At 35.3% G+C, this 25,630-nt stretch overlaps 1 protein-coding gene across 29 annotated transcripts in view; it reads right to left on the bottom strand.

Moving 5' to 3' along the window:
- Positions 1 to 25,630, bottom strand: part of LOC123276100 (regulator of DNA class I crossover intermediates 1-like) — a 154,672-nt gene that overhangs the window by 84,177 nt on the left and 44,865 nt on the right. For 19 of the 29 annotated variants that reach the window (XR_011497508.1, XR_011497507.1, XR_011497510.1 and 16 more), the window contains 4 exons: positions 18,690 to 19,219; positions 18,356 to 18,425; positions 17,244 to 17,304; positions 2,279 to 2,342 (listed from right to left, as the gene is read on the bottom strand). Coding sequence is in view for 12 of the 29 variants with exons in the window: in XM_070495951.1 (XP_070352052.1) it covers positions 2,279 to 2,342; positions 17,244 to 17,304; positions 18,356 to 18,425; positions 18,690 to 19,219 (725 nt within the window). In the remaining 17 variants the exon portion in view is untranslated. Of the gene's footprint in view, positions 1 to 2,275; positions 2,343 to 17,243; positions 17,305 to 18,343; positions 18,426 to 18,689; positions 19,220 to 25,630 lie in introns of those variants that run through there. The other 10 variants (XR_011497518.1, XR_011497515.1, XR_011497519.1 and 7 more) reach the window with 3 other exon arrangements.

The raw sequence follows: 25,630 nt of genomic DNA, 5'->3' as shown, positions 1-25,630 counted from the left end.
AGTATAAAAGAAAAGATGAATAAAATCAACCACATAAAAAAATACATTAATCCTTTGGCAAAGCAGGAGATATCATAAGCAAAGTCAAAACAAATCAAAAACCAATAATAAACTAGGAGGAAATATTTGTGACATATCACAAAGACCTAAATCTCTTTAATATATAAAGAGTTCTTAAATATCAAGAAAAAAATACCAAAAATTCAACTGGTCAAAAGACACGAATGGAGACTTTAAAGAAAAAGAAATGAAAACAGACATCAAATATTTTTAAAAGATGCTCAACTTGACTTATAGAAAAAGAAAAGCAAACTTAAACTGCCATCTATCCGTCTGTCTACCTATCTATTTTTATAAAACTCACAAAAATTCCCAAGTTTGAACACAATCCCTATTGGTGAGGCTGTGGAATAAAAGGCACATTTCTGGTGAGATTGCCAAATGATGCAACAGGGAATTTGGTAATATCTATCAAAATTGAATTTTGGCAATAATAACTACACAAAAAAACAATGTATCTCCCCTTTGACACAGCAATCCTACTCCTAGAAATTATCCTGAAAATGTACCTCCACAATTAAGAAACATATACACAAAGTTGTTCACCAAGCATTGTTTATAAGAACACAATACTGGACACAAGCCAAATGTCCACCAACAGGGCATGACTGAATAAACTATAGCCCATCCACATAATAGATTACCAAATTGTCATAAATAAGGGATGAAGAAATGTCTAGTGCTAAGATGGAGAAATCTATGAGAAAGTTACTAAATAAATGAATCCATTTAATTCATCTATAAAATATCCTATATTATACAAAATATCCTATACTACATTTAAGTGAGAAAAGTGGAGAACTAAGACTCATGTGAATATGTGTGTTTATATATTCTTAGGCTTTATTTTGAAGAAAAACAGAACACAACAAAACATAGTAAAATGATAAACCATAAACCAATAAAAAAGTTACTCATATGAGGCAAAAGGAAATAGGGCAGACAAGATAGGATAGAAACCAGACGACTGGTTTACACTTCAAAAATTTAAATTAAATCCAAAAGAAAAAAGTTGATAAAGATTTCTAGGTATCCTAGCAAAGTAGATATCCGAAAGAATCATTCTATCACAGAATATCTAAAAAGTACCACAAACTATTTTTCATAAAAAGACAGTATAGACTAAAATGACCACTCAAATATGAAGTATTTGCTACACACAGCCTACAAGCAATTAGAATCTAGTATATATATATATATATGAAAGATATATAGGATATATACATATATATCTACATATAGAAAAGATATATCCTATAAGGAAAGCCAAACTTTCTAAAAGAAATATGACCAATAGACATGAAAGGTATTTCACAGATAAACAGGGGTGGCAAATCAACCTAATTAATAATGGGAAATATAAATTAAAATTACAATGAAATACCAGATTCCAACAATGATAAAAAGCTGATCCAGTGTTAGTGAGAATATGTAACAACTAAGAGTCTTAGCTCCTGCAAGTGGGAGTTTAAACTGGCACAACTACTTTATAAAACAATTTTGTATTACCTAGAATAGATGAAGATGCGCATAACATTTGAACTAGCCAATTCTATTCCTTGACTCATATTCAAGAGAAATTTTTCATACATGTGTGCCAGGAGAAATGTCAAGAATTGTGCAAGTAGCATTGTTTATTATAGCAAAATATTCAAAACAACCTAAATAACCAATGCCAGAAAATGTATAAATTGAGGTACATTCACACAACAGAAGGTTGCATAGCAGTAAATAAATCATGAAGTATACTAGAGTCACAAATATCAGAGTGGGTGAACAAAGAAAAGCAAGTTGCAGCAAAATATATAGCATTTGCCTCAATCTGTGAACAGTTCAAAACCAAGCAATGTAAAAGTCTATGTGTGATACCATAAAAACAAACTCAGGATGATAGTTACCTCTAGGGGGCAGGATAGGAAATGCAATTGAGAAGATCTTCAAATGTACTGATTACGTATTATTTCTTAAGCTACAAAGTGAGTACAAGGGTATCTATTTTACTATTATTCGCTAAAATGTACATATATGTTACATATATTCATCATGTATAACACATTTTATAAAAGATAAAAGTAGTTTTGAAGACAATTGCATTACTAGTATATTCTAAGATATCTAGGAAACATATTTGCTGGCAAAAACCTAAAAAAAAAGCACTTAAAACAATTTCCACTTAAATCTTAGTTTTTTTAAAAGAAAAAAATTCACTTATACTGACAGACTTTCGTAGTAGAGGTTGGCCTGCCTTTTAAAGAACACGTTCCTCCTTTTTCCATCAGACTCTAAAAGAAAAATAAAATTTAAGAACTCCTAAGTATACACAATAATATCCACTTATAGCTCCCTTTTCACCCCACCAAATCATTTTACAGTACTCTTCCTTCATATTACTTTAATTCCACAAAGATAATTTTAAACTCACAAAGAAAAATTTGCCTATGACAAACAATAAAACAAAACAAAATTGAAATTCATTTAGAAACAGCAAGCAACAGAAGAGACACTTGATAAGAAATGAATTGACAAAAAAGAAAGGATTCAGGTAATCATAACAAATGCAGCTGAAAAAAGGAAAAGATACTAAAGCAATTTGGAGATTTATTCTGTTTTTCTTTTTCTAATTTGTTAAGTTGGATATCAGTTCATTTATTTTCAGGTTTTTTAAATAGTAAAAGCTCTTAGAGGTATCAATTTTCTACAGAACACACCATTGGTTTTGGTTTTCATCAATTTCTATGTAATTTGTAATTTATTTTCATTTCCTTTTCTTTTTTTCTTTTTCAAAACCAGAGTGTTTCTTAATTTTCAAGAAGATCAGGGAGGTGAAGCAACTTCTTTTCCTCTTCTTTAGTTCTAATTTAATGAATTTTTTATTAGAGAATATGGCTATGAATCTCTCCTTAGATAAATCTCTTAGACTTTCTTTGTGGCTTACTACATGAATTATGTTTGCAAATATAGTAGGGACTTATAGAAAACATATATTCTCTGTTGGTGGGATATACAGTTTTTGATAGACAGATAGGTAGCATAAAGGAGAAACCATCTAGTTGTTCACCAAACATGTTTCCCTTTCCTTTTAAGCATACAGCTAAAACACATTTCCTACCCTCCCTTGGAGTTGGTTTGGACACGTGATTTAAGTTCTGGTCATGGGCAAAGTGGTGTACACCACTGCCAGTGCTGGCCCATAAAAATTTTCTCCACAATCCTCCACTTCCTTTTCCCTTCCACTATACCCAGTATCAACAAGTTGGAAACCTACCAGTTGAAGATACCACAGTCCCTACCAGCTTGGAGCCCTGAATAACTTTGTCGAGCAAAGCCTCTTTTCTAACCTCACTGTTTAATCATTTAAAAAGCCTTGTACATTCAACTCTTAGAATATTCAAGCCCCAAACCTGCACCAGTAAGACACAAGCTGAGAAAGCTATATAGACCCGCAAGACAGGCAAACACTCCAATATCCACTTCAGATCTGTTGATAGAGGATAACAGACAAATAAAATGGTCCCAAAGAGAAGAAACTAAATTATTTAAGGAATTTCCCCATCCTCTAGGATAGCAAGATTTTCACACAATGTCTGCCCAGCAGGATTTCATGATTGGTATGGATCAGTAACTCTGTATCACCTCTTCTTCTCCTTTCTGAATGGGCTTTTCATTGAATTTTTACTCTCCTTGTTCCAATAATATATATTTTATTTATATATATATCTTGCTATCTTTTTATTTTTAACCTCTATTATTATGTTCTACATGTTTCTTGAAAAACTATAAAGATTATTTTTTTCTTCTCAATTTGATATTCTTTGAATCTTGTTAAGAAAAATCAACCTCTTTATATTTCATATATTAATTGCTAAGCAGGTTTCGGTCCTTACATTTTACCTTTCCCATTTATCTAAAAGTTATTTCATTCTTTCCCATCTTGATCAGGCTTCCTAGTGTGACATCCCCACTCCCTTGAATTCTGAATATCTTCTACGTGTCTTCATTTCTCTAGTGATTACCTTCCCATTGGTAACAACCATAATTTAAATCTTATTCCTCTACTACTTTAAAATTAAATAAGTTCCAGTTCAAGATGGCAATGCAGGAGGATCCTGAACTCACCTCCTCCCACAGACACACCAAATCTACAGCTACATACAGAACAATTTCCTCTGAAAGAAACCCCAAAACAAGCTCAGAGACTCCCATACATCAGGGGAATGAGAAAAAACCCACAGCCAAATGGGTAGGAGAGGCCGAGACACAATCTTACCATAAACCCCACCCTGGGCATGGTGATCCACAACCAGGAGGGAACCCACAACTCTGAGCTTCTCCCCAAGGAGTGAATGGCTTGACCCTCATATCTGGTACTTGAACTTTTAAGACCTTCACTGAAGAGATAAGCCCCCAAAACGTCAAGTTTTGAAAGCCAACAGGGCTTGTGTCCATGAGACCCACAAGGCTACATGGAACTGAAAAACAGTTCCTAAAGGGCTCACACAGGCTCACCATGCTGCACCCCAGGGCCTAGAGCAGAGGCAGCTCACTGACTATCCAGTCTTTCTGTGAAACAAGCCTATTAGCTTATCCTCATAGCTGCAAACTAAGAGTCAGGCTTCTAATTAAACTCACATCTAAGGGCTGACTGTAATCCTCTCCAGTGAACTCGGAGGCTGGGTACCATCTTTCCACTCTCCCGCTGCCTCGCTCATGGTCACCAGTACCTTGCAGAATGGAGCTTACATTTGAGGGTCCCACAGGACTGTAACAAATGGAGAAAGAGTTCCTAACTGGCTACCCTCCAGGGCAAAGCAAAGAGACAGTAGATTGAATCGCACCCCAATCCTTCTGTGAGAGAAGCCTATTTGCTTATCTTAAATCTTTGGCCTAAGGAGCAGGCTTCTAATTTAACACACATCTACAGGCCTACTGAAACATTCTCCAAAGACCATAGAGCCCAGCAGGCACCATCTTCACAGTCCAACTCTGCCTTGCTCCAAGTCACCAGTATCTCCCAGAAAAGAGCTTGTGCACATTGTCTGGAGGCCCAGTTTTCGCAGCTGCCACCCATGGGATGCCCCTTGATCAGCTGGCTCTGGTAGCCAACAAGGTTTTGAAGAGGATCAGAATTGGCCATCTGAGCCAGCCCTGATGGCCTAGTGGTTGAAGTTCGGTGTGTTCCACTTTGGTGGCCTGGGTTTGGTTCCCGGGCATGGAACCACATGACTCGTCTGTCAGCAGCCATGCTGTGGCGGCAGACCACATAGAAGAACTAAGACTTACAACTAGAATATACAACCATGCACTGAGGCTTTGGGGAGGGGAAAAAAAATGAAAGAGAGACGAAGATTGGCAATAGATGTTAGCTCAGGGCAAATCTTTCCCAGAAAAAAAAAAAAGAATTTGCCACCCCAAAATGTGTTTCTTTGCCTTGATTATTTTAAGGACAAAAGAGTCTTTGACTCTTTGAAAGAAATTCTGACCTTCCCCCTAACTGCCTAAAAGAATTTAAGATAGAAGGGCCTGTCCCAGGAAGGAGATATCACCATAGATAATTCTAGGTGTGGTAGACAGAAAGACATCTAGCAAGGGCCATTTTATCAAAAGATCTCTTTCCGTTCCCATTGTCTACAGATGGCCCAGCAAACACTTGTTTATCAAACATTTGCATTTCCATCGTCATGTAAATTGCCTTCCTCTCCTTTGAAGTTCCAAACCACTACCCCCAATATCCTCCTTTATCTTTAGCTGAAGATGGTATTAAGGTGGCAATTTCAGCCACTCCAGCAAGATTTTCCTGGGTTTCTCCCATGTACATATGTTATCAAACTTTGATTTTCTCCTGTTATTCTGTCTCATGTCAATTTAATTCTTAGACCAGCCAGAAGGACCCAGAGGGTAGAGGAATTGTTTTCCTCCCCTACAGTTTACGTTCACAGGTCCCACAGGACTATAACGAACAAAGAAAGAGTTCCTAACCAGCTACCAGTCCAGAGCACAGCAGTGAGGCAGCAGACTGAAATGCCCGTCTTTCTGGGAAAGAAGCCTATTAGCTTATCTTCATACCTGTGGCCTGAGGGACAAGCTTCTAACTAAGCACAGACCTACGGGCTAACTGCAATCCTCTCCGGAGACCAGGAAGCCCAATGGTTACCATCTTCACACTCTCCATCTGTCCCACCCTAGGTTGCTAATGTCTCCAAGAAAGGAGATTGTGCACATATCTAGCACCAGGGTTTGTGTGTCAGCTGCCCAAAAGACACATCCCTTGATAGCCTGGCTCTGGTGGCCAGCAGGGCTTGTGTTCATAGATTCAACAGGATGTCAGCAAACAAACAGTTCTTATATGGCTATCACACCAGGGCTCAGTGCAGACGAGCACACAAAATGCTCATGTCAAAGTCTTCCCGTGAATGAGGTATATTTACATACTTCAAAAGCTGCTGCATCAGGGTTCAGTTTCCAATTAGACTGAATCTAGATGTTGACTGAGATCTTCCCTATTGGGACACCGGCAGGTTTTTGCACACCCTCAAATACTAGGAGCCACTAAAAATAAAGTAGACTGCTTGAACAACCACAAAGGTTTGAGAGACAACCAAGAGCTACAGCAGGGTTGAAACATAAGGTTCATCTCCTGCACGAGGCCACTTCTTCAAGACTAGAGAGGTGGCTGTTTTACAGAATGCATGGAAACCAACACAGAGAATCAAGGAAAATAAAGAAACAGAAGAAGACATTCCATATGAAAGAACAAGATAAAGCCTCAGAAAAAGACCTTAATGAAATAAGTGATTTACCTGATAAAGAGTTCAAATTAGCCATCATAAAGGTGCTCACCAAGGTCAGGAGAAAAATACATGAACAAAGCGAGAATTTCAACAAAGAGAACATAGCGTAGAAAGTATAAGAAAAATACCAAAAATAAATCACAGAGCTGAAAAATACAATAGAAAGGTACAAAAGAAGACTAGATGAAGCCAAAGAAAGGATCAGCAAACAAAAAGACAGGGCAGTGGAATTTACCCAATCAGAGGAGCAAAAAGAAAAAGGAATGAAAAAGAATGAAGATAGCACAAGGAACTTATTGACAACATCAAGTGGACCAATATTTGTATTATAGGGGTCCCAAAAGAAGAAAGGGGCAGAAAATTTATCTAGAGAAATTATGACTGAAACTTCCCTAACGTGGGGAAAGAAACAGACATCCAGATCCAGGAAGCCCAGAGAGTTCCAAATGAGATGAACTCAAAGAGACCTCACCAAGACACATTATAATTAAGTTATCAAAAGTTAAAGACAAGGAAAGAATCTTAAAAACAGCAAGATAAAAACAACTTGTTACATCTAAGGAAACCCTCATAAGACTATTAGCAGATCTTAAGCAGAAACTTTGCAGGCCAGAAGGGAGTGGCACAACATAGTCACAGTGCTGGAAGAAAAAAACTGCTAGTCAAGAATATCCTACCCAGCAAAGCTGTCCTTCAGAATAGAAGGATAGATAAAAAGTTTTCCAGACAACCAAAAGCTAAAAGAGTTTATCATCACTAGACTGGCCTTACAAGAAATGTTAAAGGGACTTTAAGCTAAACCGAGAGGGCCCTAAATCAGTAACAGGAAAACATATAAAATTATAAATCTTACTGGTAAAGGTAACTATAGAGTAAAATTCAGAATAATCTAATGTTGTAGGTGATGGGTTAATCACTTATAAAGCTAGTATGAAGGTTAAAAGACAAAAGTACTAAAAATAACAACTACAATGATTTGTTAATAAATACACAAGATAAAAAGATATAAGTTGTGACATCAAAAACATAAAACTTGGGAGGGCAGTAAAAATTTAGATCTTTAGAATGCATTCAAACTTAAGTTTTTAAGAACTTAGAATGTTATAAGTTGTTTTACATAAGCCTCATGGTAACACAAAGCAAAAACCTACAGTAGATACACAAAAGATAAAGAAAAAGGAATCCTAAGCACACCATTACAGAAAATCATCAAATCACAAAGAAAGAAAAAAAGAAAAAACAAAGGAATTACAAAACAGTCAGAAAAAAATGAACAAAATGGCAATAAGTCCACACCTATTAATAATTACTTTAAATGTAAATGGACTAAATTCTCCACTCAAAAAATATGGAGTGGCTAAATAGACTGAAAAAACAAGATCCATCTATATGCTGCCTATAAGAAACTCACTTCAGAGGTAAGGACACACACAGTCTGAAAGTAAAGGGACAGAAAAAGATATTCCATGCAAATGAAAACCAAAAAAAACCTGGCATAGCTATACATATATCACACAAAATAGACTTTAATACAAAGAGACTTGGAGACAAAGAGAGTAATGAGAGACAAAGAAGGTCATTATATAGTCATGCACCACATAAAAACGTTTCATTCAACAACAGACTGTGTATACAACAGTGATCCTTTAAGAAAAGTAACATATAGTCTAGGTGTGTAGCAGGCTATACCATTGAGGTTTGTGTAAGTACTGTAAGAGAGGAAGAAATTTTCCTCTACTCTTCTAGGTTTTTCTGGCTGATCTAAAAATTAAATGGACACGAGACAAATTAACAGGAGAAAAACAAAAGTTTAATAACCTGTACACATGTGAGAAACACAATAAAACCAAGTAACTAGCCAAAGCCTTCACCTTAAATATCATCTTCAGGTAAAGACAAAATAAGATGTTGGAGATGAAGAGAGTCAGGGACTTGAAAGGGAAAGAAGGCAATTCACAGGTAAGTGAAAAGGAGCAAATGCTTAGAAAACAAGTGTTTGGCCACAGAAACAGAAAAACACAGAAGGGAGTCCAAAAATCAGGCTTTTCTAGGTGCCTTCCTGTCTATCACCTAGTTCATGTTATGCTAAGGTGATAGCTTGCTTCCTGAGACAGCTTTTTTTAATCTGAATTCTTTTAGGCAGTTAAGCGGTAGGTTACAAGACAAACTTTCTAAGTCTTTTTTTCTCAAAAATAGTCAGCCTAAAACAATCCTCATGTTAAAGAGACACATTTTCGGATGGCAAATTTTGTTCCCCTTTAGTATGCTCTATGAGGTTCTCACAATGATGAAATTGCCTACTGACGTATTTCTCAGAATGTATCCCGTCATTAAGCAATGCATGACTGCATAATAAAAAAGGGGTGAATCCAACAAAAGGATATGACATTTGTAAATATTTATGCACTCAACACAGGAACACCAAAATAAATAAAACAAATATTAACAGACCTAAAGAGAGAAAATAGACAACAATACAACAGTAGGGGACTTTAATACCCCACTTTCATCAAAGGATAGATCATCCAGTCAGAAAATCAATAAAAACATATTGGCCTTACATGGCACTTTAGACCAGATAGACCAAACATACATACACAGAACATTCCATCCACAAGCAACAGAATACACATCCTTCTCAAGCACACAAGGAACATTCTCCAGGATAGACCATATGTTAGGCCACAAAACAAATCTTAATAAATTTAAGAAGACTGAAATCACATTAAACATGTTTTCTAACTGCAATGACGTGAAACTCAAAATCAATTACAAGAAGAAAACTGGAAAATTCACAAATATGTGGATATTAAATAACATGCTCCTGAACAACTAATGGGTCAAAGAAGAATCAAAAAAGAAATTAAAAAATATCTTGAGACAAATGAAAATGGAAATACAACATACCAAAACTTATGGGATGCAACAAGAGCAGTTCTAAGATGGAAGTTCCTGGTGATAAATGCTCACATTAAGAAACAAGAAAGATCTCAAATAAACAACACAGCTTTACACCTCAAGGAACAAGAAAATGAACAGACTGAACCTAGTTAGTAAAAGACGGAAATAACAAAGATCAGAGTGAAAATAAATGAAATAGACACTAAAAGACACTAGAAAAGATCAATGAAACTAAGAGCTGATTTTTTGAAAAGACAAACAAAATTGACAAACCATTAGCTAGACTTAACAAGAAAAAAGAGAGAGGACTCAAATAAATAAAATCAGAAATGAAAGAAAAGCCGTTACAACTGATATCACAGAAATAAAAAGCATCATAAGACACCATTATGATTAATTATACAACAACAAACTGGACAATCTAGAAGAAAAAGATAAATTTCTAGAAACATACGACCTACCAAGACTAATTCATGAAGCAATAGAAAATATGAATAGACTTATTACTAGTAAAGATATCAAACCAGTAATCAAAAACTTCCCAATGTCAAAAGTCCAGGACCAATGGCTTCCACTGGTGAATGCTGCCAAACATTCAAAGAAGAATTAATACCTATCCTTCTCAAACTATTTCAAAAAAGAGAAGAGGAGACAACTCTTCCAAACTCCTTTTATGAGGCCAGCATTACCCCGATATCCAAACTAGTCAAGGACACCACAAGAAAAGAAAATCACAGGACAATATCCCTGATGAACATACATACAAAAATCCTCAATAAAACATTAACACTTCAATCTAGGTGAATGGCACTATCCCATCAACTACCCATTTACCCAAATAATAAATCCAGGTCTCCTTCAATGTTTTCCTTCTCCCTTAACTAATCAACAACAACTATCAAATCAAGATCTTCTAAATCTTTGTGATAGCTCTTCCCTCATTTCCATCCTTACTTACACTGCTCAATTTCAAGCCCTCATTATTTTTTGCCCTGCCTTGAGTCATGCCACTTCTCAAATCTCTCATTGTTGCTAGAGTCAACTTTTTAATACTCAGATGTCATCAAACTCCTCTACTAAAATTTTTTCAGTGGCTCTGTTTGGTGACAGAAAATAAAACTGGTATATGTCATGTAAAGTCTTTTATGATCTAGCCCTTTATATTGTCTAGAATTAGCTTTTGCCATTCCGCCATCGCTTGTAATTTACACTATAGTAGTAGCAATAACAACAACTGGAATGAAGTTACTTTGCAGCTTCTAAAATAAGCTATACTCTCTCACTTGTTAGTTTCTATCTATGTTGCTTCTTCTTCATAGTATGAAGGCAGTTTGTCCATTTGGTAAACTTATTAATTGATATCCAGATCAAAAGTTTTCTCCTCTATTACATCTTCCTCCTGACTAGCCATGAAACTTAGAATTATTTTTTACTTGTCTCCCACTGCCCTTTGTACAAACCCCAATTGGAGCAATTTATCTAAATGTATTATATTTTTTTCTGTTTCTGTCTAGCTACTAGACCATAGCTTCCTAAAAACAGGTCCCATGTCCCTTCATCTCTGTACCTTGCAGAGTCTAGTGCATAACACAATATAAGCTTCATAAGAACAAAAACTGTTTCTTCACCACTGAATCTTCAGTGTCTAGCATACAGGAGAACGACAATAAATTCTATTAAATGAATTCATGATATGTACTCAATGTACATACTGAAGACAAAAAGACAAAACAATTAATATAGTTGAAAATACACAGTCAGATAAGACAAAAATTTGAATCCTGGCTCAAATGTGTAACTTTGAACAAGTTATTTAATCTTTCTGAACTTGAGTCTCTTTTGCTGTGAAGAGCTTACAGGATCCGGCTCTTGTAGATTAGAACTAAGTGAAACAGAAACTAGTGACCTACTCAACAAAGAATTCAAACAAAATATCATGAGGATGCTCACAGATATGCGGAGAAGAATGGATGAACACAGTGAGCACATCAGCAAAGAACTGGAAGATATAAAAAAAAAAATCAGAAATGAAGAATACAATACTCAAAATGAGAAATTCACTCGAGGGACTCAATAACAGAGTAGAGGAAGGAGAAGAACGGATCAGCGAACTAGATGAAAGACTAGAGGAAATCACCCAAGCAGAACAGAAAAGAGAAAAAAGAATTAGACAGAATGAGAAGAGAGTAAGGGAACTCTGGGACAATATCAAGCGTGCTAACATTCAGATTATAGGGGTCCCAGAAGGAGAAGAGAGAGACAAAGGGACAGAAAGTTTATTTGTAGAAATAAGAGAGGAAAATTTTCCTAACCTGAGGAAGGAAACAGACATCCAACTTCAGGAAGCACAGAGAGCTCCAAACAAGAGAAGCCCAAAGAGGCCCACATCAAGACATATTATAATCAAAATGCCTAAAATTAAAGACAAAGAGAGAATCCTAACAGCAGCAAGAGAAAGGCCGCAAGTGACATATAAAGGGAAGCCCATCAGACTATCAGCAGACTTCTCAGTCGAGACCCTACAGGCAAGAAGAGAATAGCACGACATATTTAAAGGCTAAAAGGAAAAAACCTACAACCAAGAATACTCTATCCATCAAGGTTGTCATTCAGAAGGGAAGGAGAGATAAACAGCTTCCCAGACAAGCAAAAATTAAAGGAGTTTATCACCAAGAAACCAGTTCTGCAAGAAATGCTGAAGGGACTTATTTAAGTGGGAAAGCAATAACCACAAATAGAGATAAAAAAAAATTATCAAAAAAACCTAAAACAACAACAACAAAAGACAGGCAATAAAATCACTAGTAAGGTAAAAGGACAGTAAAGGCAGCAGATCAACTACCTGTGAAGATAATATGAAGGTTAAAAGACAAATGTACTAAAATCACCTATTTCAATGATAAGAGGGTAATAGATAGACACACACTAAACACAAGACTATATATGATGTGAAAAACATAATGTGGGAGGAGGGGAGTGAAAAAGTAGAGCTTTTAGAAAGAGGTCAAGCTAAAGAGTCTATCTACTCAATATAGACTGTTACATGCACAGTATATTAAATAGGATCCTCATGGTAACCACAAACCAGAAACCTATAACAAGCAGGACAAAAAGTAAGACAAAAGAAATCAAACATATTACTAAAGATAACCATCAAACCACAAGGGAAGAGAGCAAGAGAAAAAGAAAGGAACTGAGAAGAACTACTAAAACACCCAAAAAGGGAAAAAGTGACAAAATGGCAATAAATACCTATTTATCAATAACTACTTTAAATGTCAATGGACTAAATGCTCCAATCAAATGCCATAGGGTGGCCAACTGGATAAAAAAACAAGATCCATGTATATGCTGCATACAAGAGACACACTTCAGACCTACAGACACTCACAAACTGAAAGTGAAAGGATGGAAAAAGATATTCCATGCAAATGGCAAACAAAAGAAAGCAGGGGTAGCAATACTTATATCAGACAAAATAGACTTTAAATCAAAAACTGTAATAAGAGACAAAGACGGGCACTACATAAAGATAAAGGGAACAATCCAACAAGAAAATATAACACTTGTAAATATCTACGCACCCAACATAGGAGCACCTAAATATATAAAGCAATTATTAACAGACATAAGAGGAGAAATAGACAGTAACACAATAATAGTAGGGGACTTTAACACTCCCCTTACACCAATGGATAGATCATCCAAACAGAAGATCAATAAGGAAACACTCGCCTTAAAGGACACATTAGACCAGATGGACTTAGTAGATATATACAGAACATTCCATCCAAAAACCACAGAATACACATTCTTTTCCAATGCCCATGGAACATTCTCCAGGATTGATCACATATTTGGCCACAAAACAAGTCTCAATAAATTTAAGAAGATCGAAATAATACCGTGCTTCTTTTCTGACCACAAAGGTATGAAACTGGAAATCAACGACAGAAAGAAAACCAGAAAAGCCACAAAAATGTGGAGATTGAACAAAACGCTACTGAACAATGATTGGGTCAATGAAGAAATCAAAGAAGATATCAAAAAATTCCTGGAGACAAATGAAAATGAAAACATGACACGCCAAAATCTGTGGGATACAGCAAAAGTGGTTCTACAAGGGAAGTTTATAGCAATTCAGGCCTACCTCAACAAAGAAGAAAAATCCCAAATAGACAATCTAAAAGCGTACCTAAAGGTACTGGAAAAAGAACAACAAACAAAGCCCAAAATCAGAAGGAAGGAAATAATAAAAATCAGAGCAGAAATAAATGAAATAGAAACTAAGAAAACAATAGAAAAAATTAATGAAACCAAGAGCTGGTTCTTCGAAAAGATAAACAAAATTGACAAACCCTTAGCTAGACTCACCAAGAAAAAAAGAGAGAAGGCTCAAATAAATAAAATCAGAAATGAAAGAGCAGAGATTACAACGGACACCTCAGAAATACAAAAGATAATAAGAGAATACTATGAAAAGCTATATGCCAACAAATTGGATAATCTAGAAGAAATGGATAAATTCTTAGAAACATACAATCTTCCAAAACTGGACCAAGAAGATGTAGAAAATTTGAATAGACCGATCACCAGTAAGGAGATCGAAACAGCAATCAAAAACCTCCCAAAAAATAAAAGTCCAGGACCAGATGGCTTCCCTGGTGAATTCTACCAAACACTCAAAGAAGAGTTAATACCTATCCTTCTCAAACTCTTCCAAAAAATTGAAGAGGAGGGGAGGCTTCCTAACTCCTTCTACGAAGCAAACATTATCCTGATACCAAAACCAGACAAGGACAACACAAAAAAAGAAAATTACAGGCCAGTATCACTGATGACCATCGACGCAAAAATCCTCAACAAAATGCTAGCAAATCGAATACAACGATACATTAAAAAGATCATACATCATGATTAAGTGGGTTTCATTCCGGGGATGCAGGGATGGTTTAACATCTGCAAATCTAACAACGCGATACACCACATTAACAAAATGAAGAATAAAAATCACATGATCATCTCAACAGATGCAGAGAAAGCATTTGACAAGATACAGCATCCATTTATGATAAAAACTCTAAATAAAATGGGTATAGAATACCTCAACATAATAAAGGCCATATATGACAAACCCACAGCAAATATCATTTTCAATGGAGAAAAACTGAAAGCTATCCCTCTAAGAACAGGAACCAGACAAGGATGCCCGCTGTCACCACTCTTATTTAACATAGTATTGGAAGTCCTAGCCAGAGCAATCAGGCAAGAAAAAGAAATACAAGAGATCCACATTGGAAAAGAAGAAGTGAAACTGTCACTCTTTGCAGACGACATGATTTTATATCGAGAAAACCCTAAAGAGTCCACTAAAAAACTTTCAGAAATAATAAAGGAATATAGTCAAGTTGCGGGATACAAAATCAATGTACAAAACTCAGTTGCGTTTCTATACACTAACAACGAAGTAGCAAAAAGAGAAATTAAGAATACAATCCCATTTACAATTGCAACAAAAAGAATAAAATACCTATGAATAAACTTAACCAAAGAGGTGAAAGATCTCTACACCGAAAACTATAAAACATTGTTGAAAGAAATCGAAGAAGACACAAAGAAATGGAAAGATATTCCGTGCTCTTGGATTGGAAGAATTAACATCGTTAAAATGTCCATACTTCCTAAAGCAATCTATAGATTCAACACAATCCCTATCAAAGTTCCAACAACATTTTTTACAAAAATAGAACAAAGAATCCTACAAGTTATATGGAACAACAAAAGACCCCGAATAGCCAAAGGATTCCTGAGAAAAAAGAACAAAGCTGGAGGTATCACACTCCCTGATTTCAAATTGTACTACAAAGCCATAGCAACCAAAACAGCATGGTACTGGCACAAAAACAGACACACAGATCAATGGAACAAAATTGAGAGCCCAGAAGTAAACCCACACGTTTATGGACAGCTAATATTTGACAAGGGAGCCAAGACCATACGATGGAGAAAGGAGAGTCTCTTCAATAAATGGTGTTGGGAAAACTGGACAGCCACATGCAAAAGAATGAAAGTACACCATTCCCTTACACCGTGCACAAAAATCAACTCAAAATGGATTAAAGACTTGAATGTAAGACCCGAAACCATGAGACTTCTAGAAGAAAACATAGGCAGTATGCTCTATGACATTGGTCTGAGCAGCATATTTTCAAGTCCCATGTCTGACCGGGCAAGGGAAACAAAAGAAAAAATGAACAAATGGGAGTACATCAAACTAAAAAGCTTCTGCACAGCAAAGGAAACCATCAACAAAACGAAAAGAGAACCTAACAATTGGGAGAAGCTATTTGCAAACCATATATCAGATAAGGGGTTAATATCCAAAATATACAAAGAACTTATATAGATCAACAACAAAAAAAACCAACAATCCAATTAGAAAATGGGCAAAAGATCTGAACAGAGATTTCTCCAAAGATATCCAGATGGCCAAGAGGCATATGAAAAGATGCTCAACATCATTAGCTATCAGGGAAATGCAAATCAAAACTACAATGAGGTATCACCTCACTCCCGTCAGAATGGCTATAAATAACAAGACAGGAAACAACGAATGTTGGAAAGGGTGTGGAGAGAAGGGAACCCTTGTTCACTGCTGGTGGCAGTGCAAGCTGGTGCAGCCACTATGGAAAGCAGGATGGAGTATCCTCAGAAAATTAAGGATAGATCTACCATACGATCCAGCTATTCCACTGCTGGGTATTTATCCAAAGAACTTGAAAACACAAAGGCATAAAGATCCTTGCACCCCTATGTTCATTGAGGCATTATACACAATAGCCAAGACTTGGAAGCCACCTAGGCGCCCATCAAGGGACGAATGGATAAAGAAGATGTGGTATTTATACACGATGGACTACTACTCAGCCATAAGAAATGACGAAATCCGGCCATTTGTGACAACATGGATGGACCTTGAGGGTATTATGCTGAGTGAAATAAGTCAGAGGGAGAAAGTCAAATACCATATGATCTCACTCATAAGTAGAAGATTAAAAACGACAAAAAGAAAAAAAAAACACATAGCATTGGAGATTGGACTGGTGGTTACCACTGGGGGAGGCAGGAGGGCAAAAGGGGTGATTAGGCTCACATGTGAGGGGATGCACTATAATTAGTGTTCGGGTAGTGAACATGATGTAATGTACACAGAATTCGAAATACGATGTACATCCGAAAAAAATAAAAATTTAAAGAAATAAAGAAATAAATGCATCTAGATTGGTTTTTCTCAAATAAACACATTATAGTTTCTGAAAAGGCAATAATTTTATTTCTAGACCTAAACTATAATTTCCCCAGAGTAAGAAAAGTAGCCTAAAAAGAAATTTTTCAATAAAAGCTAACCTTAAATGAAAGTACACTGCAAATACTAAAATATGACATGAATTATCAACTGACTTAATTGGAAAGATAATGTAAAATGTACTTTACCTCACCAAGTCCAAAGTTCCACGACTGCTTAGAAGGCAATTCTTTCAAAGGGATATTACCCCTAGGGTCACAAATAAGACAGTATTAAAGTTTGATTTATTCTCTATGAAAATTATTGTTCTAAATTATGGTTCCCAAAGTTGGCTGCAGATCAGAATTATAAGGGAAGCTTTTTAAAAAATAAATAAGCTCCATCCTAAGGGTGTGGGTCAAACTTGGTATTTTGTATTTTAAAATCACCCCCTTGAGTGATTCAGTTCTGCACCCAGCTTTGAGAACCATGTTCTAAAATCACTTTCATAAAGTACATTTTAAAATTCAAGGTCTAACATGCTAGTTTTCATTCATAAGTTTCTGAATACCTGGAAGTTTGACAGCAAAGAACCTAATTTTTTTATTTTATTAAATAAGTTGTGAATATTTTATTTGTTGTGCCAATCCCATAAAAATGGCATATAGGTATTCTTTTTACAAATAGATATTTTAAATATTTCCATAAGAAAGTACTTCTAAAATAAAAACCTATTCTAATTCATGATTGTTAATTACCAAGATTTGACTAAACCACAATTATTACCAAGAAAGTTAGGACTATTCCGAAACTACAAGTTTTCTTTAATTAAGTATAACTGCAGTCCCATAAACTCTTGATATGTTTGCTTATGCCATTAGCATCTGAATTCTATTACTCCCTTGTTCTGATTCTATACTAATCAAGCCACCTTCCCATGGAGAGCTGCCAAAAATTAGAAAACATGCTTATCATGCCAGTAAACATTCCTATATAAGTAACCCTTCTATTTCTTACTGTAAATTAATAAATTGACATTCTGGTGAGTGTGTAAGTTTCTTGAACACATAAGTCAGTTTTCTCAAATCTAATTAACACTAAGATTCAGATAAGATGACGGCTTTGTGCTGGCAAATACGAGCACCATACTCTCAACTAGGGTGATATTACTAAGATTCTGACAACTGGTAAGCCTTTGTAGAGGCCAGTCTGCCCACTCTGAGACAGCAACACCCCTACCTCACATTGCATCAATTCAACCCTTCAATATGCATTATAGTAGATGCTGAATTGCATTCCCCAGATTTACCTAAAAACTTACAAACGGTTCACTGGATATATCTGGATTGTCTTCTGTGGTGCCTTCTCTTGGTAATCACTTTCAAATTTTCCTTTAAAAATAAAAGTATGCATTGAACTAAAACTCTAGCACAGACTAGTTCTTTTTTTTAAATTGGAAGCTTATTAGCATGACCCATATGGAACGAAATCACTGGTCCACACAATGTCACATAATAGAATGTCACTCTATTTTCAATTTTATACTCCTCCAAATACACACACACACACACACACACACACCCATATTATATATAAATACGTACTAAAAACAAAAAGACCAATAGATTATTACCCTTCTCGTGTGTAACACCAACCTTTTTTTTCAGAGCTGGCTGGGAAACTATCCTTCTCAAAAGATGTACTAAGATTATTTCTTTCATGATCGTTATACTCTTTCTGATAGTTCTTGTTTGGCTGACACTTTTCTGGGTAACTTGTTTTATTAAAAGTAGAATTACTAAAAGTCAACTCTGGATTTGTAAACATACTTCTAATGCATCTCTCAGTGGAATGGTTTTTATCAGAACTAGTGACTGCACAAATATCTCCCATACTGTCAAAATCACACTTGTCAAAGGTTTTCTTTATACTCCACTGATCTATGTTTAATAAATTGATCACATTTTCACTAATAAAAGAGTCACAATTCTCTGACAGAAGACTGGGTGTTGGCTGGTTCGCATCTTCAAGAAAATTTGAAACCTCTTTCCTATTTTCTTCCAAAATATGTTGTACTGACTGTTTTTCAATAATGAAGTCTGACTGTCTTCTCTCATCCATGGTTCCACAATCTTCACCTGTAACTATATCAGGTCTTTCAGTAAGGAAATTCCGATTTCCTGGACTTTGAGATAAATAAAAACATATTTAACAAGAAAAGCATAGAAAATTTTCATTTAGAAACTTAAAGTTAAATTCTTAGAGAACATACTGAGTAGCTACTAACATTTACCTGGACTATGTTTTCAGTTTTTTATTTGAATAAATAATATTGTTTTGGGTGGAAATTTGTCTAATGTGCCTCAGTGAGTATGAAAATAATCTACACTTAGTTTTGTATTTCAACACAAAAAAATGTGTTGAAATGAAGTATGATGTGGTTCAATTCACTGTCATATTAACAAAATATGACCAACCTATATCATGTCTTCTGTAATAAGGTCTAGTGAATACCCTAGACAACCACTGCATGTAACTGCTGCTCTGTTTAATCAGAGAAAGATATTTTGAACACACTGCAGGGAAAAATCATCCCCAGTGTTAAAACATCAAATCAGAGTTATCAGAACACTATAACAGATATCTCTCAACCTAACAAGGATATAAAAACAACTCTGAAGTTCCCAAGGGAGAGCAATACAGATACAAATGCATATATATGTAATAAAGCCAAGAGATAAGATGAATTAGATGAAAAGGTTAGCCTAGATAACTTATAAGTTCCCTTCTAATGTATAAATCATAATTCTAAGTTATGTCCAACTTGTATAAAAGAATCAAAGCTATTATACGAAATAATTAAAAATCAAGATATTCTGGGGCTGGCCCTGTGGCAGAGAGGTTAAGTTCACACGTTCCACTTCAGAAGCCCAGGGTTTCACCAGTTCAGATCCTGGGTGCGGACCTAGCACACTGCTCATTAAGCCATGCTGACATGGCGTCCCATATAGCAGAAGCAGAAGGACCTAAAACCAGAATATACAACTATGTACTGGGAGGTTTTGGGGGTAAGAAGAAAAACAGAAATAAATAAAGATTGGCAACAGATGTTAGCTCAGGTGCCAATCTAACAAAAAAAAAATCAAGATACTCTGGATTTTCTTGCCATTGACTATCCACAAATTTACTTAGGGGTGGGCTGTTCCAGAGATTGGAGGTACCAAAGAAATTTAGAAAAGAAACATAGACTGCTAAAACTGATTGATTTCCAATTTTATTTTTTAAGTTATTCATTAAACATCTAATGAGCAGGTCCACCTGCCGTGTTCCAGGCACTATGCCACGTATTGGGGACAAAGAGAGAAAAGAATTCAGTTTGGCATTAAAGAGAGAGAGAGATTTTGTCCAGGAATGTTCATAGACCGTGATCCTACACTGTTTCTCAATACGGGTCTTAGTGGTGTTTTGAGCAGAATAATGTTATTCTGTGATATCAAAGGCATAACCTATAGCACGCAATAATATACACCATTCACACCAGAGAAATTGTATTACTTTAAATGAGAAAATAAATGTAAAAGCACTTCATAAATTAGAAAGCACACTACAAATGTAAATACTCATTTTTAAACAGCATTTTAAGCATTCTGACTCAGAAGAATCACTCACTGAGAGATCTGGAGAACAGAGAAATGTATAATGCACAGTTATTGCTCACAAGAAATAGTCTGGAAGGGGAAAGAAAAACTAGAAAGTGATAAGTGCTATTCTACAGTGTTACGACAGTAGATAAAAGAAATGCTTTTACTTGAGAAAAATCAAGTAGGTGGCATTTGATTTGGGGACTGAATGTTGGGAAGGATTGCTACTTGTAAAGATGACAGAGAGAAATGATGCTAAAAATATAAAAGCCTTACTAAGATAAATCGATCCAACTTCTTTAACACTTTTTCCTATAGATAAAAGTTCATTCATTTACGGACTACAATATGGATAAATTCATTATCTGAATAAGCCTTTATGTGCATTAAACAGATATTTAATGTATGCCTGCCATGTGGTAGGGAGATGATACAGCTTATATTCTAGTGAAGGAAGATAATAACAAATAAATAAGATAACTAACCATTAATAAGTACAATGGATAAAAGAAATAAACAAATAAAAAAGATAATTACAGCAGCTTTATAGGTGCTAAAAGATCAGACGATGGAACAACTTGTGTTGGAGGTCCTTTTCAGATAGCTGGTCAGGAAAGTTCCTAGCAAAGAAGTGATAAATAAGCTAAAGATACAGAATGATTAGACATATAAAGAGAGGAGTATGCATACTGCAGGGGGATGGAATAAACACAAATACAAGATTTGCAGCACATGTGAGAAACAAAAAGAAGAGGAGTAAAGCTAGAATAGAATCAGTGAAAGAAAACTTACGGCCTAAGGCTTAAAAGGTACAAAAGGGCCCAGATCATGTAGAGCTTTATTTTTGAAAAGAGCAATAAGAAATATTGAAAATTGCTAAGTACAAAAGTAAAACTGTCTTGCTTTTTGCCTTAAAAAATATCAGTCTGACTGCTGGGTGAATGTGAATATCCTGATTTCCATCTGGCCAAAATGAAGTTAGAGAAACAAGATTTAGCCTCATTGACTGACAGAATTATAAAACTGGACAAACTGTATGAGACAATGGCTTTCAGACTTGGGCCATTGGATAGAATAGGATAACGATCCCTGACAGAGAGAAAACAAGTAAGGTGAATTCTATGACTGCTCCTAGCTTATTGCTTGGAGAGAGTATCCAAGCCACAGAACAGAGAGGGGAAATCCAGTTGGAGCCCACAGATTCCCTTTGTTGAGGAAACAGCACTGGAAGGTCAGGAAGACTGCAGAGAACAGAGTATGCAGGGCAGAGTACCATGAAGGAGAGTGCTTCAAAGAGAGAGGGCTCCAGAGATCTACAGAAAGTTCTCAAATCTTCAGCTAAGTACTGATCAGCACATGCGTATGAAGTAATTACCCAAGGCTGGGAAAAGCAACACCCAAGATGAGAAGATTGAACAATTCCAGGAACTCAAACAGAAATGGGAAAATTTTGTGTTTCCACCAGTTACAGTGGAAAACCTCTTAATTCAAAGGAAATCTAAGAATACAAGAAGGATATTGCCTTAGCAGGGGGCAAAATTAGCCACAGAGTGAAGGTGTATCTGGTCCTGTTTAACAAAAGTTTAAAGCAAGCCTTAATAAGATCATACTATTTCCAAGCAACTAAAATCCCAGAAAAACCTTAGGAAAATTTATAGGAATACAAAAATTTCCAGACCAAAAAGATGAAATTCATAATGTATACAATCTAAAAAAAAATTATCAGGAATGCAAAAAAGTAGAAAGTTACAACCCATAATGAAGAGAAAAATCAATTATTAGAAATAGACCAAGAAATGACACAAATGACAGAATTCGTAGACAAGGACATTAAAAGAGTTATCAGAACTATATTCCCTACGTCCAAAAAGATAGACGAAAGACTGAGGATGTTGAATAGAAACATGGAAGATATAAAGAAGAGTTAAAACAAACTTCTAGAGATAAAAAATATACTGAATAGATTTACATAGAGATTAGACACCAAAGAAGATACAACTAGAGAATCTGAAGAAAAAGCAATATAATCTATATAAAATGAAACAATGAGAGAAAAAAAGATGAAAATAAATAAACAGAGCATCAATAAACTGTGACACAACTTCAAATGGACTAACTTACATGTTATTAAGGTCCCCAAAGAAGAGAGGAGAGGAATAAAAAATATCCAAAAAATCAATGGCTGAATTTTCCACATTCGATAAAAACTAAGTTCACAGATCCAAGATGCTCAATGCAGCTCAAAGACAAGAAATAAAAAGAAAAGGAACATCCTAATCAATGGATAGAAATCTATGATAGAAAATCCACCATGGAGAATCTATGATAGAAAAATCTTAGAAACAGAGAAAAATTATATATTAGATATATAGATATTAAGATAAGAATGACAGCAACTTCTAGTAGGAAACAATGCAAAAGATATCTTTCAAAAAGAAAAGAATAAAAACTTACAAATACACAGAACCTGAAAGAATTAATTACTAGCAGCCCCACACTATAAGAAATGTTAACAAAAGTCTTTCAAACATAAGGAAAATATCACCACATGGAAATCTAGATCTACACAAAATAACAAAGACCACCAAAAATGATAAATTTGTGCTTAAGTATAAAAAACATATTTTCTTAATTTTTAACTCTCTCTAAAGCAAAAACAACAATAATATATTATTGGATTTATAACATTTATATAAGTGAATGTATGAATACAACACCACAAAGACCAGAGTGGAGAAATGGAAGCATACCATTACAGGGTTCTTACACAATACATGAAGTAGTATAACATAACTAGAATATAGTCTGTGATAAATTAAAATATATACAATAAATTCGAAAGAAACCACTGAAAAACAAAACAGAGTTATAGATAACAAGCCAACAAAAGGATAAATTAAGTCATAAAAAAGACTAAAATCAAATAAAGGCAGAAAAGAGGGAAAGGGAACAAAGATTATATGGGAGAAATAAAAATTAAATAGCAAGAGAACAGACAAATCCAATCATATATCAATTGTTGCACTAAATGTAAACTATATTCATAACCATAATACAAGTCTCAATAAATTTGAAAGGATTCAAATCACACAAAGGATGTTCCCTGTCCACAATGGAATTAATTTAGAAAGATAACAGAAAAGTCTTGGGAATTTTAGGAACCAAATAACAAATTTCTAAATATCTCATGGAGCGAAGAAGAAATCAAAAGGAAAATTAGAAAGTTTTTTAACTGAATGAAAATAAAACAAAACATATCAAAATCTGTAGGATGCAGCAAAGCAGCAGTTAGTGGAAAATTTACAGCACTAAACACGTGCATTAGAAAAGAAAAATAGTCTCAAGTCAATGACCTCAGCTTTCACCTTAAGAAATCAGGAAAAAAGGAGTAAATTAAATCCAAAGTAAACAGACAAAAGGAAATAAAGATAAGAGCAGAATTCAATGAAATAAAAACAAAAATAAGAAATAAGTGAAACTGAAAGATGATTCTGTGAGAAAATAAATAAAATTGGCAAGTCTCTAATCAGAATAATCACTGGGAAAAAGGGGAGAAGAAACAACTTACCCATATTAGTAATAGGAGAAAAGACATCACTACAGAAGTTAAAGATTTCATACGCATAATAAGGAGATATTATGAATAACTTTAAGTCAATAAATTTTACAACATAGATAAAATGGATACATTTTTTGTATGACACAAACTACCAAAGCTCACTAAAAAAATAATAATCTAACTAGCCTTCTATCTAGTAAAAAAGGGAAATTATAGTAAAAACAAAAACCTTCCCACAAAAAGAACTTCATACCAACTGACTTCACTGATGAACTCTACCAGACATTTAAGGAAGAAATGTACCAATCCTACACAAACTCTTTCAGAAAATTACACAGGAGGGAATACTTCTCAACTCATTCTATGACACCAACATTAGGCTGATATCAAAACCAGACTAAGATGTTACAAGATATTACTAGAAAGTAATCTCCCTCATGAAGACTAATGTAAAAATCCCTAACAAAATTTTGGCAAATCAAATCCAATGAATGCATAACAAGGTTAGCACATTGTGACCAAGTAGGGTTTATCTCAGGAATACAAGGTTGGTTTAACATTCAAAATTAATCAATTGTGGGGCCAGACTTCTGGAATGAGAGACTGAGAAACCTGGCAAATCTTGTAACAGAACCAGATAACACTCACAAAAAAAATCATCTCAAATATGGGGAGTGACCAATGGCATCCAATAAACTGTGAAGCAGTACTTCAAGAAAAACTACTCAACCTTAGTAGATCCAGTGGGAGCCTGTGGAGTTTTAGCCTGAGGCTGCCACCATCCCTCCACCCCCAACTCCATGGCTGGTAGCCTACCAAGGCTGAGCTTGTCTGGAGAGGGTCGGGAAGGTGGGAGACTCATGCCCAGGGAATTTGTCAAAGGTAATCATTGTCTTGGTGGCAAACTATCAAAGAAGCCCAAAATTGCAGCTGCCTGAGGCTGAGATATTTGGAGCAAGCAAAAACCATCCAGAAATTTCATAGAGAGATCCAGAAAACAAAAAGGTACAAGAGGTTTTGATAAACTCCCAGACCCTCCTGGTGGTCTGGAAGGTTGCATACATGTGTAAGGCTGAGTGCAGACTCAGGAGAGACCAGAAAGAGCTACAGGTATCTACTCATCCCTGGCTGAGTGTAAGGTCTTGTGCAAGGGAGGAAGCCTTGTTAGCTGAAGGTACTTAAACACAACCTCCAACTAATCATTGGTTGGCCTCTAAGCACTGCTTAGAGGGAAATTTATACCTTTTAATGCCTGTATTAGGAGAGAAGAAATATAGCAAATCAGTAAGTTAAGCTTGCACTTTAAGAAACTAAAAAAAGACAGGCAAACTAAGCCAAAAGCAAGCAGAAAAAGGAAATCATAAACATTAGGGCAGAAATCAATGGAATGAAAAAC

Source organism: Equus asinus, chromosome 23, assembly GCF_041296235.1.
Source record: "Equus asinus isolate D_3611 breed Donkey chromosome 23, EquAss-T2T_v2, whole genome shotgun sequence".
In the NCBI taxonomy this organism is placed as follows: Eukaryota; Metazoa; Chordata; class Mammalia; order Perissodactyla; family Equidae; genus Equus; species Equus asinus.
Note: the sequence above shows the minus strand (reverse complement) of the source record. Positions and strands in the feature narration are given on the sequence as shown.